Source organism: Lissotriton helveticus, chromosome 6, assembly GCF_964261635.1.
Source record: "Lissotriton helveticus chromosome 6, aLisHel1.1, whole genome shotgun sequence".
Taxonomy (NCBI): Eukaryota; Metazoa; Chordata; class Amphibia; order Caudata; family Salamandridae; genus Lissotriton; species Lissotriton helveticus.
The window spans coordinates 1,439,566,555-1,439,581,591 of NC_136067.1; the positions used below are offsets into that span (position 1 = coordinate 1,439,566,555).

Below are 15,037 nucleotides of genomic sequence, written 5' to 3' on the forward strand. Positions count from 1 at the left end.
GGCAAGAAGGGCATGTTTTTTTTTTAATCTCCGCTGTAGTTTGGGCTGTCTTGCCTGTCTAGTACATGGTCCTCACTTTCCCTGTCCCAGTGGTTTGGTCTTGATCAAACGCAAGTGTATCAGCATTGTGGCTTCCAGTTATCTCTGGCTTTTACCACGAGGCATCTCAGCTATCCATGAAGGAGATTCCTGGCTTCCCAAGGCCGGTATGTATTTTGGTCTTTTGGTTGGCATTCCTTTAGCTAGGATTTTTTACATGGTGGGATAGCTAGCCCCACGCACAATCATCCTCCTTTCACAGCTGGTCTTGGGACCAGTCATGGTAGAGTTGAACTCTGTGTGAGCCCCGTGATATTGTTGAATATCTATGAACTGTAAATGCTTTAAAAATGTCTTCCTTTATTTAACTTATTTCTGTCCCATTGTTCTCTCTGCACTGTGCAGTTGAATGCAATTACAAAGTTGAAGATGACGCTATGTATGCTGTGCCTATGATGTACAGTGACAATGAATTGTTTATGTTTTTGTGTTCTAGTCCTGCAAAAGACAACCAAAATATGAAAGAAAAACAAAACCAAATGGGAAGGATTGGTACCTCTGCCCCCTTTCAGTTTGAAAGTGTAAAATCAGCATCACAATTGAGGACCACACTGAACCTGTTTCGTACACTCTGGAAAATGCTTCTTAAAAATATTGTCTAGTGGTTATATTTTTGAGATCCTAAATAAGAATCTAGACATTACGTTTACATTCATTTTTGTCACATAATTATAGTTTTTCTCATTACAAACATGGTTATAATCCATGATTGATTTACTATATACAGACCCAATGCACTGTATACATAGTTTTTCAAATACTGGTAATGAAGACAAATTGCTTCATTGTGTAATTGGCAAACTGATGGATATAGCACCTTACAGTACCAGAATTTTGAAGCTATATTACTGGTAGTATATTACTTTGTATAGTTTATTGGTTGTCCTTTTGTATTGGTTCCTTCTTATGACTCCAGTGTACCTGTTTCATACCATTTGAAGACTGTTCCATACAAAAATAATAGTTATATTTTTTGAGACGTCAAAGTGCCCAAAATTTAAGTCTACGTTTAGTTTTTTCAACAGCATTACTTTTTTAAATTAAAAGCATTATAATCATTAATGAAAAATTTCCTAGTGACCATGACGGAAAGTTTCAATTCTATTAAGGACGTGGAGGCGAGGATTATGCTGTAACTTCCTTTATTCCTACAGCCAGCAGTGTTTAACTTAAACATATAACAAAAAAAACTAGCACTCCCAAGGTGCTCTGGGCAGTCCATAGTGTCCACCAATCAGCATGCCCCGTCATCCCTGAAGGCGTGTGCTTCCTGGGTCACCTCCTCTTTTTTGACTGCGGCCAAAACCAATTAGGAATCCATCACTCATTCTTGGCGCCACCAGATCCTGAAAGAAAGAACCAGAAGCCCTTGACTCTGTTCTCCAGCCCAACGATCATCAATAAACCATAACAACAGAAGCCGGATGACACAAGGCATGCACCTTAAACCAGTAGTACATAAAAGAGATACTTATACTATACTTGGCCTCGCTTTCCCAGAGAAGGCAAAGCTATGAAAACTCAATCCCGGGCGAGAGCAGGAGTTCGTTAGAGCCCTGGGAGGGAATAATCCTCGCCTCCGCGTCCTTAATAGAATTTAAACTGTCCGTCATGGTTACTAGGAAATTTTTCATTCTATGGCAGGACCGGAGGCGAGGATTATGCTCGTTCAAAGCTTGTCCACCACCAGTGAGGCCAAATCCACAACTGGTTTAAAATAGAATCTTTTGATCATCGAGTCCGACGACCAGTCTGCTGCGTTCAGGATATCCTCCAACCTGGCACCCAGGGAGAAGGCCTTTGACGCCATGGCTCCTCGCACAGAATGGGTGCCAAACTGCAAGGCATTTATGCCCGCTTCCTGCATCACCCATCTGATTCATCATGCAATCGTTGGTGGTATAACAGCTTTGATGGGCTTACGCAACAAAATCAGCAATTGACGTTCGCCCGGCGGGCGAGTCTCTTCCGACATATTCTCATATTCCTTAAGGCATCTTATCACCTTAGGATAGTTATCAAAAGATGGATAAGAAATGATCCTAGAATCCGACTTTGTCCTCCTGACGATATGGAAAGGCACCCCTTGAGGAGTCTACACTCTACCCGAAATGTCCAAGGCCCGCACATCTGAGACCCTGCGACAGGAAACCAGGCATAACAGCACTGCCAATTTCACTGATAATTCCTTCCTGGATAGATACCTATTGGCCTGCCAGGACAGAAACAGACGAAGGACTTTGTTAACGTCCCACAAAGGGGAGTACCGGGGCTCCGGAGGTAGCATCAAACGAACACCCCTCAGCAACTTGCAAACCATTGGGTGTTCGCCCACAGGCTTACCCTAAACCGGCCTATGTCCCGTGGAAATCGCTGAACGATGAGAATTAATCGTTCTATAAGCCAGGCCTTGTGACGCCAGAGACGCCAAGAAATTGAGAATGGCTACCACATCGCATTCCATGTGATCTTGGTTGTTCTGAATACACCAACCGGCCCATCGAGCCCAGGCCGATTTGTACTGCTTGTTGGTGCTGTCTGCCCATGCCGCCCCCAGTAGCTTCTGAGCATCTTGCGATAGTCTGCCGACTCCATCTATGCCTGAAATCCACCACACCACAAGTGGCATCCTCCCTTGTCGGAGAAGGGGGTGAGGGAGACCTTGGGGATCCCTCAGAAGAAGAGGATCTCGGGGTAATAGGATTGGAGAATCCCAAGAAAGTTCCAGAAGAACTGGAAACCACACTTGAGACTTCCAATACGGGGTGATCAAGACGACCTTCGCTCGCTGCCTGCGAACCTGAGTCATGAGTCGCATGATCATTGCGAGCGGGGGAAAGGCTTAGCCCGCGTCTACTGACCAATCCTGCAGGAACGCATCCGTGGCTGCTGCTAGAGGGTCCGGCTCCCAACTGTAGAATTTCGGCAGTTGGTGGTCTAGCCTGGACACAAAGAGATCCACCGAAACGGACCCCATGTGTCATTGAGGCGCTGAAAAACCGCAGGCTGGAGTTGCCAGAGGCTCATATCCGTCCAGCTCCTGGAACACCAGTCCGCCACCACATTGGCGATTCCCGGAAGGTACTCTGCCGGGAGTGAGATATCATTTGACAGGCAAAAGGTCCACAGATCCTTGACCAAGTCTGCCAGTGCTTTGGACTTCGTCCCCCCAAGTGGTTGATATAACGCACCGCTGATACATTGTCCATTTTCAATAGGACGTTGCACGATACCTTGTCCTTGGTCCAGCAGCGAATGGCGAAAGAGACTGCCATCAATTCCAGGCAGTTGATATGCAACCGGCTTTCCACGGCGGACCACTTTCCTCCTGTAGACGAGTCCCTGCATCGGGCCCCCCAGCCCAGTTTGCTGGCATCGGACTCTATTACCAAATCTGGGTCACAGCCAAAGGTGGCCCTGCCATTCCAGGCTTCCATATGGTCGAGCCACCATCTCATTTCTCTGCGTACTTCCTCTGTTAGAGAAACTTGATCTGAGTACTGAAGCCCTCTGCGGAGATGTGATGCCTTGAGGCGCTGAAGAGCTCTGTAATGGAGTGGCCCCGGGAAAATTGCCTGGATGGACGAGGACAAGAGACCCACCACCCTCGCTACCTGGTGAAGCGACGGGGAAGGGCGGGCCAAGGTACGTCGAAGCTCCCTTCGGATCTTGACAATTTTCTTGGAGGAAGGCTCAGGGTCCGAGCCACCGAATTGATGGTGAACCCTAGGAAGGTCACTTGACGGGCAGGGACCAGAACGGATTTCTTGTCGTTGATGACAAACCCCAGGTGCTGCAACAAGTCTGTTGTGTTTTAGAGACAATCGGCCAACCGCTCTGGACATTGTTCCAGCAACAAAATATCATCCAAATAGATGATGAGGCACAGGCCTTTCCCTCGTAGAGTTTCCACTACTGACTTGAGGACCTTCGTGAAGCACCATGGTGCTGACAAGAGGCCAAAGGAAAGGGTTGCAAACTCGTACACCTGATCCCTCCACACAAACTGCAGGAATCGCCGGTGAGGAGGAACACGGGCACCGTAAGGTACGCGTCCTTCAGATCCAGGCGTACCATCCAATCCCCGGGTTGTAAAAGGTCGGTCAAAAAATGGATTCCTTCCATCTTGAAGTGGCAGTAGACCAACCAGTGGTTGAACTCCTTGAGGTTTATGACGGGCGCTGACCGCCATCCGTCTTGTCCACCACAAAGATGTTGCTTAGAAAACCGCGTGGGTGTAAGGGGACCGGGACTATCACCCCTTTCCGCAGGAGGTCTGCCACTTCTTTGTCTATGAGAGTGGCCGTGTCCCGTGTGAAAAGCAGCAGTCGGGGTTGAGTGTTTTGCACAGGGAATCTGTAAAACTCTATCTGGAAACCCCTTACAGTCTGCAACACCCAGGCGTTTGAGGTAATGGACTTCCAATTGCTCTCGAAAAGAGCCAGCCTGCCCCCCACTCCGAAATATGACAGAGGAAAGGCACTCACCTGAACCGGCCACCTGTTGGCCACGTCCTCTGCCACCACAGCCTCTGCAACCCCGGCGGGACTGGAAGAACTCTTGCTGTCCTGGATCCGCAGGTTTCTTTCCGCCTCTCTGAGGAGCTTGTGAGTAGAACTTGCCGGCCGAGCGGCCCCTGCCACGACCAGCGCTAACAAAAACACGCGTGTGGAACACCTTCTTGATTGAAGTATGTGCCTTGTCCAACGATGTAAATGTCGAAACAAATTTTGTCAGTTCCTTTATAAAAGGATCTCCGAACAGGCCACCATCCGCTATGGTGACCGCCTCTGAAGAGGCCAAGTCACCTAGCTTGGGGTCCACTTTGAGCAAGAAGGAGCGGCGCCTCTCCGTAGTGAGAGCGCAGTTGGCATTTCCTAAGAAGACGATTGCCCTCTGGACCCAATTAAAGTTCAAATTCAGAGATTTATATAGCGCACTACTCACCCAGAGGGTCTCAAGGCGCTTGGGGGAGGGGGGTGCTTTTACTTATCGAATATCCAATTAGAGATGCGCTCAGGGGACAAGGCCTATCCCGAAGCCTTGGCCTCCTCAGCTAATTCCAGGATCTTTGTGAGAGGCCCAGTTAAGTCGAGGAGCTTGTCCTGGCAATTTTTCCAGTACCTGTCGATACCCTTTTTGGGATCTCAAATGTATTTCTGAAGAAAAGTCGCCATTTTCTGGTTGACCTCTGGATTTGTGGCCCTTTCCCTGGCAAAGCCGGTCTAGGGCACTCAGCCCTAAGGCAGGCCCTAACCTCCTTTTCGAGAGGCTTACGGAGCTGACTTGCCGCGAATGCAGACACCTTCGGCGATGGAAGCCAGGCAGACGATCTGGGGTGTACCAGGCCCTCGGGGACCAGCATGTCCGCAGATCCTTCAGGTTGAGCCGAAGGCTCCGATGGGGGAGCGCTGGTATACCATGAGGACGGGCCTGCCTCGTCCAGGGAATTCCCTTCCGAATCCTCGTCCCCTTCACCAACAAGATGCGGCTCCTCCGGGGTTTCCGGGGGCAAATCGTGCTCTAAACGTTGAGTTTTAGCCAGGAATGCAGTCTTCAGATGCTCAAACGCCTCTTATTCAGGTTCTTTGGTCAGCTTCCGCTTCTCAGCGCGCTGGGACTGCTCCGTCTGGATGGAATAAGCATATTTCATAATGCGTCGTTCAAAGGGCCCCATTGCTGCCTCTACGGCCTTATGGATGGATGTGTCGACCGCATCGCAAAAGTCATCATCCAAAGGAATGACTTGGATGTTCTCCTCCTCTGAATACTCAGCCTCCATCGTTTGGCAGAGTATTGCTGTCACAGGTAAGCTAACCCTCTTGTATAGGCCCAGAAGGCAGGGTTTTTAAGGCGCAAATCGCTAAATTTTGTGCTGCCCGGCGGCTGGTCAGTGACAAGGGGGGCAACTCACCCTACTCTCACCGGGTTTCTGATGTCTGAGCCTGCCTCACCACAGCAAGCGAGCCTTAAGGTCGTAACTGCCCGCAAAATGCCTCACGGCAATAAATCTGACCACTAGGGGTGTCCCACTGTGAAGCTGTCAGCAAATTAATCAGCCTGCAAGCAGGCGTCATGGTCCCAGACATTGCCGCCGCATTGCCCTGGTGCGTCTATTCAAAACTCGCGGGCGCGCTCAAACTCGCCGGTCCCCAACCGGAAGTCTAACATGGACCAGCGAGACGATCCCGCGCCCCCGCGAGGTGACGCGCAACTGTGGCAGAAACAGGGCCGCGAACGAAGCTTTCCCTTGGAATGCTCCCGCTGCCCTTAAAAGCACCAGGGAAGTAATGAACCTCTCACCTCCGCCGCCTCACAGCCACAAGTCCCGGAGCGATAGGAAACCGGCTACGGACCCGCTTTGTCCTGATGGTCCCGTCGCGAGACTCCCCTCTCCGCGCACGCTGAGGAAAAAACGAGGCGGCGCCTAACAGACAGCTATGCCTCTCGAGTGCGAACAGCGCCGACGTTGAAACGGTCGCCGGTACCCTCAAAGTAAACACATTTCAGGCATCTCTCTACACGCTCGTGTATGAGGCATTTAGGGTAAGCCAAAACGATCTCCAAGCATAATCCCTGCTAAAGTCACACTTGAAATAAACATGAACCCACAGATTCTTGTAACCACAAAGAATTCTTATGAGCAAACATCACATCAAATATGCCATAAAAGCCCAAACACTTCAAACATGGGAGGAGTAGAAAAGTGAACTTAACTGCGTGGCAGAAGGAAAGAAAGAGGAGGTGACCCAGGAAGCACATGCCTTCGGGGATGACGGGGCATGCTGATTGGTGGACACTATGGACTGCCCAGAGCACCTTGGGAGTGCTAGTTTTTAGGTTTCGCCTGCGCAGCTTTTCGGCGCAGGCGAAATCTATTGTTTACAATATGGGCTTCAGGAACGTCCCCCGGCTCCCATTGGCTAGCTCCATAAATGGAGGCTAGCCATTGGGAGCCGGATCTGTCCGTCAAGGCCGGACCAGATTCGGGGGCGTTCCCGCGATGTCGTCATCGCGGCGGTGGGTGGAGTTTCGTTTAAAAAAAAAATTGTTTTTATTCGTCATTTCATGCCGACCACGGCCGCCGGAGGAAGTCCAGGTCCAGGTGAGTGCTGGCCGTTCCCGCCGCCCCCCCCCTCCCGCTGTCCTGTGCCCGTTCCCGCCCCCCCTCCCGCTGTCCGTGTAAAGCGCTCTGACATCTAGATACAATCAAAAATCCGATATTGTTTCCCCTTCTCATGCTGTCCCGCTGCTCGTGTTCCCGCCCCCCTCCCGCTGTCCGTTCCCTGCCCGCAGCTCTCCTTCCCCAGTTCCAAAGCCCAGAGCTCTGCCCGTAATCACATATCCTTACAGGCCGGTAAAAAATGCAAATACCTGGTAAAGTCAATCAACCGCTTTTTATTACAGTCATATTGCGAGATACAAACACTGCCACTTACAATAATTTCAGATCAATGATAACAATCCAAAACACGGCACAGCTACGTTCACACTAAATTGTAAAAGAAGGATGTTGTCTTCTCATGCCGTCCCGCTGCTCGTGTTCCCGCCCCCCTCCCGCTGTCCGTTCCCCGCCAGCAGCTCTCCTTCCCCAGTTCCAAAGCCCAGAGCTCTGCCCGTAATCACATCTCCTTGCTTCATCCTCAGAGTAAAAAACCCTCGGACAGTTTTACAGCAAGCAACAAATGTTTTATGTCCTCTTTGAAGCCAAATCAACCGCTTTTTATTACAGTCATATTGCGAGATACAAACACTGCCACTTACAATAATTTCAGATCAATGATAACAATCCAAAACACGGCACAGCTACGTTCACACTAAATTGTAAAAGAAGGATGTTGTCTTCTCATGCCGTCCCGCTGCTCGTGTTCCCGCCCCCCTCCCGCTGTCCGTTCCCCGCCCTCAGCTCTCCTTCCACAGTTCCAAAGCCCAGAGCTCTGCCCGTAATCACATCTCCTTGCTTCATCCTCAGAGTAAAAAAACATTGGACAGTTTTACAGCAAGCAACAAATGTTTTATGTCCTCTTTGAAGCCAAATCAACCGCTTTTTATTACAGTCATATTGCGAGATACAAACACTGCCAGAGCAAAACCTGCAAACTATTCATGGTAGAAATATCATATTTAGGAATGGGTGTCTGGCTGTGTGTGTGTGTGTGTGTGTGTGTCTGGCTCTGTGTGTGTGTGTCTGGCTCTGTGTGTGTGTGTCTGGCTCTGTGTGTGTGTGTGTCTGGCTGTGTGTGTGTGTCTGGCTCTGTCTGTGTGTCTGGCTCTGTCTGTGTGTCTGGCTCTGTCTGTGTGTGTGTCTGGCTCTGTGTGTGTGTGTGTCTGGCTCTGTGTGTGTGTCTGGCTCTGTGTGTGTGTCTGGCTCTGTGTGTGTGTCTGGCTCTGTGTGTGTGTGTCTGGCTCTGTGTGTGTGTCTGGCTCTGTGTGTGTGTCTGGCTCTGTGTGTGTGTCTGGCTCTGTGTGTGTGTCTGGCTCTGTGTGTGTGTCTGGCTCTGTGTGTCTGGCTCTGTGTGTGTGTGTCCGGCTCTGTGTGTGTGTGTGTATTTGTGTGTGGGGCTCTGTGTGTGAGCAATGCCAATAGCTCTAACTTTTCCAAAGGCGAAACCATTGCATTGTAAATGCTTGTTTTGTTATATGTTTAAATTGAACACTGCTGGCTGTAGGAATAAAGGAAGTTACAGCATAATCCTCACCTCCGGTCCTGCCCTAGAATTGATTTCTTTTATGCAGACTTCATACCTGGTTTGCATAATTTTGCAGAGAATGAAATTATATTGTTTCATTATAGTATTTATTCTGATGGATAACATATGTTACTGTAACAATTTGTAAGATATATTACTTGTAGTAAGCTGCTTTGTATAACTTGTTGGCTGTTCATTGTAATTAGTTACTTCTCCTGATTTCTAACAGTGTCTTTTATTTCCACTCAGTGTATGAGATTCCCTCTGGGCAGTATTTGCAAGAGCTTCATGGCCACCTCAATATTGTTTACGATATTTGTTGGTCAACAGATAATCAGAATCTTCTTACTGCATCCTCAGATGGCACGGCCAGGTCAGTGAGGATAGAAAATATTGTGCATTTAAGATTTCGTTTTGCTATGTTTCTCTGAGGGAGGCACTTACTAGAATGTTTGCCGGTTTCTGGGTGAACTGAGAACATGCACAGGTGTCAGAGAAACTTTCTTTATATCATATAAATATTTACATGGGTGTATTTTACTAAGCCAGCATTACCTGTTGTATTGGAAGTAATCACAAATCCAACAAAAATGACTCAAACCATTGACATGTAGGCTTAATATGTCTTGAGTGTTTTAATAATAACATAGCACTTCTATTGGCTAACAGTATTGTGAGACATAAAGCAATGTATGAACACCATTAGCACCTGAAAATAGTGTTGTAATTTACCTAAAGAGGTCCCATGTTTTTTTGCCTGTTCTTTACTATTCATATGTTTTCCAACTTTAGTCCATGCATACCAATCCAGGCCGGTTTTCTTATTAACTACTGAGATACGGAATTACTCACATTCAAATACATCAGTTGTTTGTAAATTTAAGTTACGTAGATATTCTAAAAATATGAGAAATATTACTCTCCAAAGGATGAATTCAAAGCAACTAAAAATGCTGGGTTTAAAGTGCATATAAAGACCCGATTTTTAGATTCTTTCCTGCTCAAAACCCTGTCACTATCAAATTCCAGTTGTTATAACGTAGGTCGAGTACTTTGGTGTAGTAATTTAATTAAAAGGAATTAACATTAAAAGGCAGAAATCCGAAATGTACCCATTTTGGTCCACTGTGTTCAATTTAAGATAGCATATGTGAAAGAATATCTTCTTTTTAAACTATTATGGTAATGTAGTTATAAAGTTGTGCATCTTTTATATTTTATAGCACTTTTTCCAGAATGCCACACAGTTAAGGAAAAACGAGACATCACAGTACCTTGGAAATGTTGAAAAAATAATACCTCAGTATTGGAGAGAGGGCATGTTCTAGAGGTAGACTTGGAATAGGAAAGGTTTAAGAAAAGTAAACATTTGTCTGAAAGAACGGTCGTTTTGGGGACTTTAGACTGAAGATTAATTGTATAGGGCAACAGTGAGGCTATAAAAAACATTCTGAGCCATCCACTGTAGGATTCAGTGTGAGCAGTGGTGTGTGAATAAGGTCAGGCGGCAGTGTGAGCAATGGTGTGAGGATAAGGTCACTGAAAGAGAAGCTTTTTCAATAGATTGAGGAAAGCATGGAGAGGCAGATCATTGCAGAGAAAATCAGTATTTTGGGCAACACATTAGAAAGTTTTACTGCAGGGAGTTTGGAGGCTAAAAAGATGATGAAGAGTCACATTCAACAGAGGTTAAAAAGTTGAAATGAACAAGTGTCGAAGACTGAATAAATGTTTCCCACAATTATGCCTAATTACTGACTAAAGCCCTCTTTGTGAAATGTTGGATTTTACCTGGAGTGATAAGCTTAAGTGACAAATCTTCATCTAGTGATACCAGGTCTGTCCTATCCTGAAATTAATGACTCCACAATCTCTGCACCTGATAATTTTGGATTGAACCAAAGACGCACAACCTCACTTTGCTGCTTCTTGTGCCGTGGCCTGTGGGCAGCAGCACAACCCTGCCACCCCTGACCAATGCGACAGCATGGGAGAAGGAGACTATGCCACCCCCACCTTACCAGTTGCCTTTTTCTTCCAGTTGAGTGTAGGAGGAACATGTAACAAAATCTGGGGAAACTGTCCACAAAAAGATACAGTATTGCTCAGTCAGATCGCATATCCCTCTTCTGGGGAAGATACTTGTAATTGCTAGAATGTGTTGTACAGTACTGGCTGTTCCATAGATTATGCCTAACTCTAACCCCCCAAGACCCTGTATACTTGCGCCAAATTTCACTTCGTAATGAGGGCCTATGCGAGCTAAGTGTTGTAGAGAAGGAAGACTATTGAAACAATAATTATGTGATGATTGTGCAAAGGAAGGGTACTGATCTGACAGTCTCCCTCTGTGTGCCTTATCTCTCCATCCCTTTCACTTTAACTACTCTTCTCCCGCCTTTTTTCAGACTCCTCCCCCTACCTTTGCTTTACTGTTTGAATTTAACTTGTCATTGTTTTTTTTCATTGATTTTTCGCAATACATGTTATTGCTGGTGTTTTGTAAGCTTGCTAGATAGGGATGCACATTCACTGGTAGCCAAATGTATGCCACTTAAATAACTTTCTTTTTGTTTTCTTGTAGAATGTGGAAAATCGAGGCCCACTCTACATCTGCTTTGAAAGTTTTCCCTCACCCTGCTTTTGTTTACACTGCCAAGTATCACCCTGTGGCTGAATATTTGGTCGTGACAGGATGTTACGACTCCGTGGTGCGCATATGGAATGTGATGGCAAAAGAAATCCATGGACAACTCCTGCAGGAATTGGATGGCCACAAAAGCTTTATTAACACACTTTGCTTTGATGACAAAGGTATTTTTACTGAGTGTTACTGAACATGCTTTGCAAACTCAAATGGACTCTATTCTGGACATGTGTATTTCATATTTATTGATAATCTTGCCTATTGTTATGCACCTGTCTCGATCTCATGGGAATGATAGGAATTTTGACCATTAAGACTGTATGATATTTATGGTGATGGACAATTTCAAATTAATATGATTTTTCTGACAGCTTTACAATTTTTTCAAATTGAATTCCAGTGTGCCAGGGAACACTGTCCCCACCTAAAATTATGGGGCCTTATCCATGTTGGAAACGGATGTTGATGATGGACTCACACAAGGTATAGCTTTAGTGTTTGGGCTTGAGGCACAACTGCAAGTCGTCTAATGAATATGCCCTCATGCACCCGTAGGCGATCCAGGACTGTGAAGTGAAGCTGTATATCGCAGAACATTGAAAGAAGTCTCAAGCCTTGTATAGGTCCGTCTCGTTCTCAAAGTTGAGGACATAAACTATTCCCCTTTCAAGGATGATTCCACAACTGGTCTTCTTCGTGGTCAAAGTCATCTGGTACGTCAAAGTTCAAATCAAGGAGGAAACACAAGGTGAAGCAGGACTCAACCTCATCCCGCCACTCTCTATCTAAAGAGAAATTACGAGGGCATTAGGGTGCACTCTGTCTCACTCCTGATCGAGAAGCCGATTCCACGGTTGAGCCCAAGTTGCCTTGAGTACCCTGTGCCATTGGCAATGTCACAGGAGGTAAAGGACTTTAGAAAGGCCTACCAGCAGTCTACCAGCTCCCCCTGATGGCCTTTAGGGAGGCCTACCGGCAGTCTACGGTCTCCACCTGGTTCACTTTCTTGCCCCCAAGATTTGCAATGGTCTCCAGTTGAGCTACTGCCAGCGAAGCCATCCTCAATGCCACCTGAACCCCTGGAATCCACCTCTTGTTGTCCACAGACTTTGGTGCTGACTTCCATTTCAGCTCCAAGACCTGTGCTGAGTCCTCTTTCATCTACAAAGCAAACACAAGGAGATGATGGACAGAGCGCTGAAACTTTTCAGACTCACCCCCAGTCACAGATCTGGATTGAATCCATCATCGTTCTTTAGCTCACTTAGCCACCCCAGTTCAGACCCAGATATATCAACAGAATAGAAGGGGGTTTCCCAGTGGGATGGTTCGAATATTGGCAGGAAGAAAGGGGAGAAAACAGCTAAATAGAACAGGTAAACCCTGCCAGAGCTAATTTGTGGGTCCCAAAAGGGGGGATCCTAATGATAGGGGGAGTGGTGACACAATTCTACGTATCAGAGTCAACAAAACATCACACGAGTTAGATACACCTTTTTATGAAAATAGAGTTGATTTATTAATAAAATGGTGGTTCATATTTAAATCCATGTATGGACTTTAAGACAAATGCGCAACAGTGTATTGTACATTACATATAATGTAGGTCACAATTAGGCTTCACAGAGAACAAAACATTTATTCATGTCCCACACACTTCCGCAGTCATTCACTAAACATACACTCACTCTCAAACTAACTCACTATAATAGTACAAGCACACACATAAAATAATGGAGGTACATTATAGCCTGCAGGTAACTGATTTTAAAGCTGCTAGGACTAAATTAACAACATGGAGGCAAGAACAAGGTGGGCAATGTGATTTGATAACGACTACACTAGAGGCCATCCATGTAGATCACGCCAACGCGCGTTTCGATGCGGAGCCTATTTGGGCTGCACCTTCATCAGGGCGAAGAGGACCAAGAGGTGGGGACATACACGCTCTTTTCACGTTAAAGAAGTCTACCGTCTAGCGGACTTCGTGGACATCAGGGAAAATTCTCTGCATCAAACGGTATGTGATTCTCTGGAGGGGGGGATCTAAATTGGGCCAAATCGCGACCAACAATTCCACTGGAGCAGGTCTGAATTCCCAAACATAGCAGGAGAAAGGCGTCTCAGATGGGTCATTTATTAAAACCTGGGTCGATTTCCCGTCAAGTTCGGATCAATGATAGGGTCGCAGGAAGCCAGGGAGGGCCCCCAGGGCGACGGGGATAGGGGCACTTTTAGCCAATCGGGATCTTAGGGTCGTCCAGGGTCATAGACGGGTCCTGAAGAGGATGGGGCACATACAGGATCGCCAGCAGGGGAGGGGAAGGATCTGGATCTTCAAAGTCGGCAAGAGCCACGTAGCGACGTCCTCTCTTAAAGGTGTTTTGTTGATTCTGATACGTAGAATTGTGTCACCACTTCCCCTATCATTAGGATCCCCCCTTTTGGGACCCACAAATTAACTCTGGCAGGGTTTACCTGTTCTATTTAGCAGACCCAGATATATGACAATCAGCCTTTACCATGTGACTCATGGGACTAGTCCAGCTCGACCTGCCAAGCCAGGTCCTCCCTGGATGGGAAAAAAGCATCCTGGGACCGGTTTCAGGGAAACACCACTTATCTGCCAGGCTAGCTTGAATTTAGTGGCAAAGTGAGCAAATGAGCCACGTCTGGGCATACCCTGCCAACTTAGGGCAAACAAAGCAAACACAAGGAGATGATGGACAAAGCGCGGAAACTTTTCAAACACTCACCCTCAGTCACAGATTTGGGTTGAATCTATCATCGTTCTTTAGCTCACTTACCACCCCGTTTCAAACCCAGCTATATGCAAATCAGTTATGCCCCTGTGCCTCATGGGTCAAGTCCATCCAGAACTGAAAAAACCAGTTCTTCCCTGGACCGGAAACAAGCATCCTGGGCCCGGTTTTGGGTTAACACCCTTCATCAGCCAGGCTAGCCTGAATCCAGTGGCAAAGTGAGCAAGGGACCCACATCTGGGCATACCCTGCCAACTTAGGGCAAACAAAGCTTGCTAAAACGTTTCAGACACTCACCCCCAGTCACAGATCTGGGTTGAATCCATCATCGTTCTTTAGCTCATTTCCCCACCCCAGTTCAGACCCAGCTATATGCAAACCAGTCTTGACCCTGTGCCTCATGGGAACAGTCCAGCCCGAACAGCCAAGCCAGGTCTTCCTTGGACCGGAAACAAGCATCCAGGGACTGGTTTCGATGTAACACCTCTCATCAGTCAGGCCCTACACCACCGAGAAACTGGTACTGAGGACCAGAGTTGCCTTCATGCCAAAAGTCGTGACTTCTTTTCACATTGGTACGCAATGCTGAATAAATCACACATTCACCCCAAGCCAAATGATCTGGGTCAAAACAATCGTTCTTCTGCTCACTACTCCACCCCGGCTATATCCAAATCAGGCCCAGATCTCTGTACTGGGGTAAATGTATGACATTGTTCTGCATTCTGTCCATCAATTGTTCTTTTTGCATTTGTCACCCAGAGTGGCACACAAACAAGCATAGGAGAAATGGCAACAGTATAGTTTAATTGGAAGATCAACTCTGTTTGGGCTTGATG

The 15,037-nt window shown here is 46.9% G+C and overlaps 1 protein-coding gene across 4 annotated transcripts in view; it reads left to right on the forward strand.

The window, feature by feature from the left end:
* The window catches only part of AHI1 (Abelson helper integration site 1), an 862,008-nt gene that overhangs the window by 329,438 nt on the left and 517,533 nt on the right, over window positions 1-15,037 (forward strand). For all 4 annotated transcript variants that reach the window (XM_078649231.1, XM_078649230.1, XM_078649229.1 and 1 more), the window contains exons 12-13: window positions 9,039-9,162; window positions 11,374-11,603. In XM_078649231.1, coding sequence (XP_078505357.1) covers window positions 9,039-9,162; window positions 11,374-11,603 — 354 coding nt within the window. The remainder of the gene's footprint in view (window positions 1-9,038; window positions 9,163-11,373; window positions 11,604-15,037) is intronic.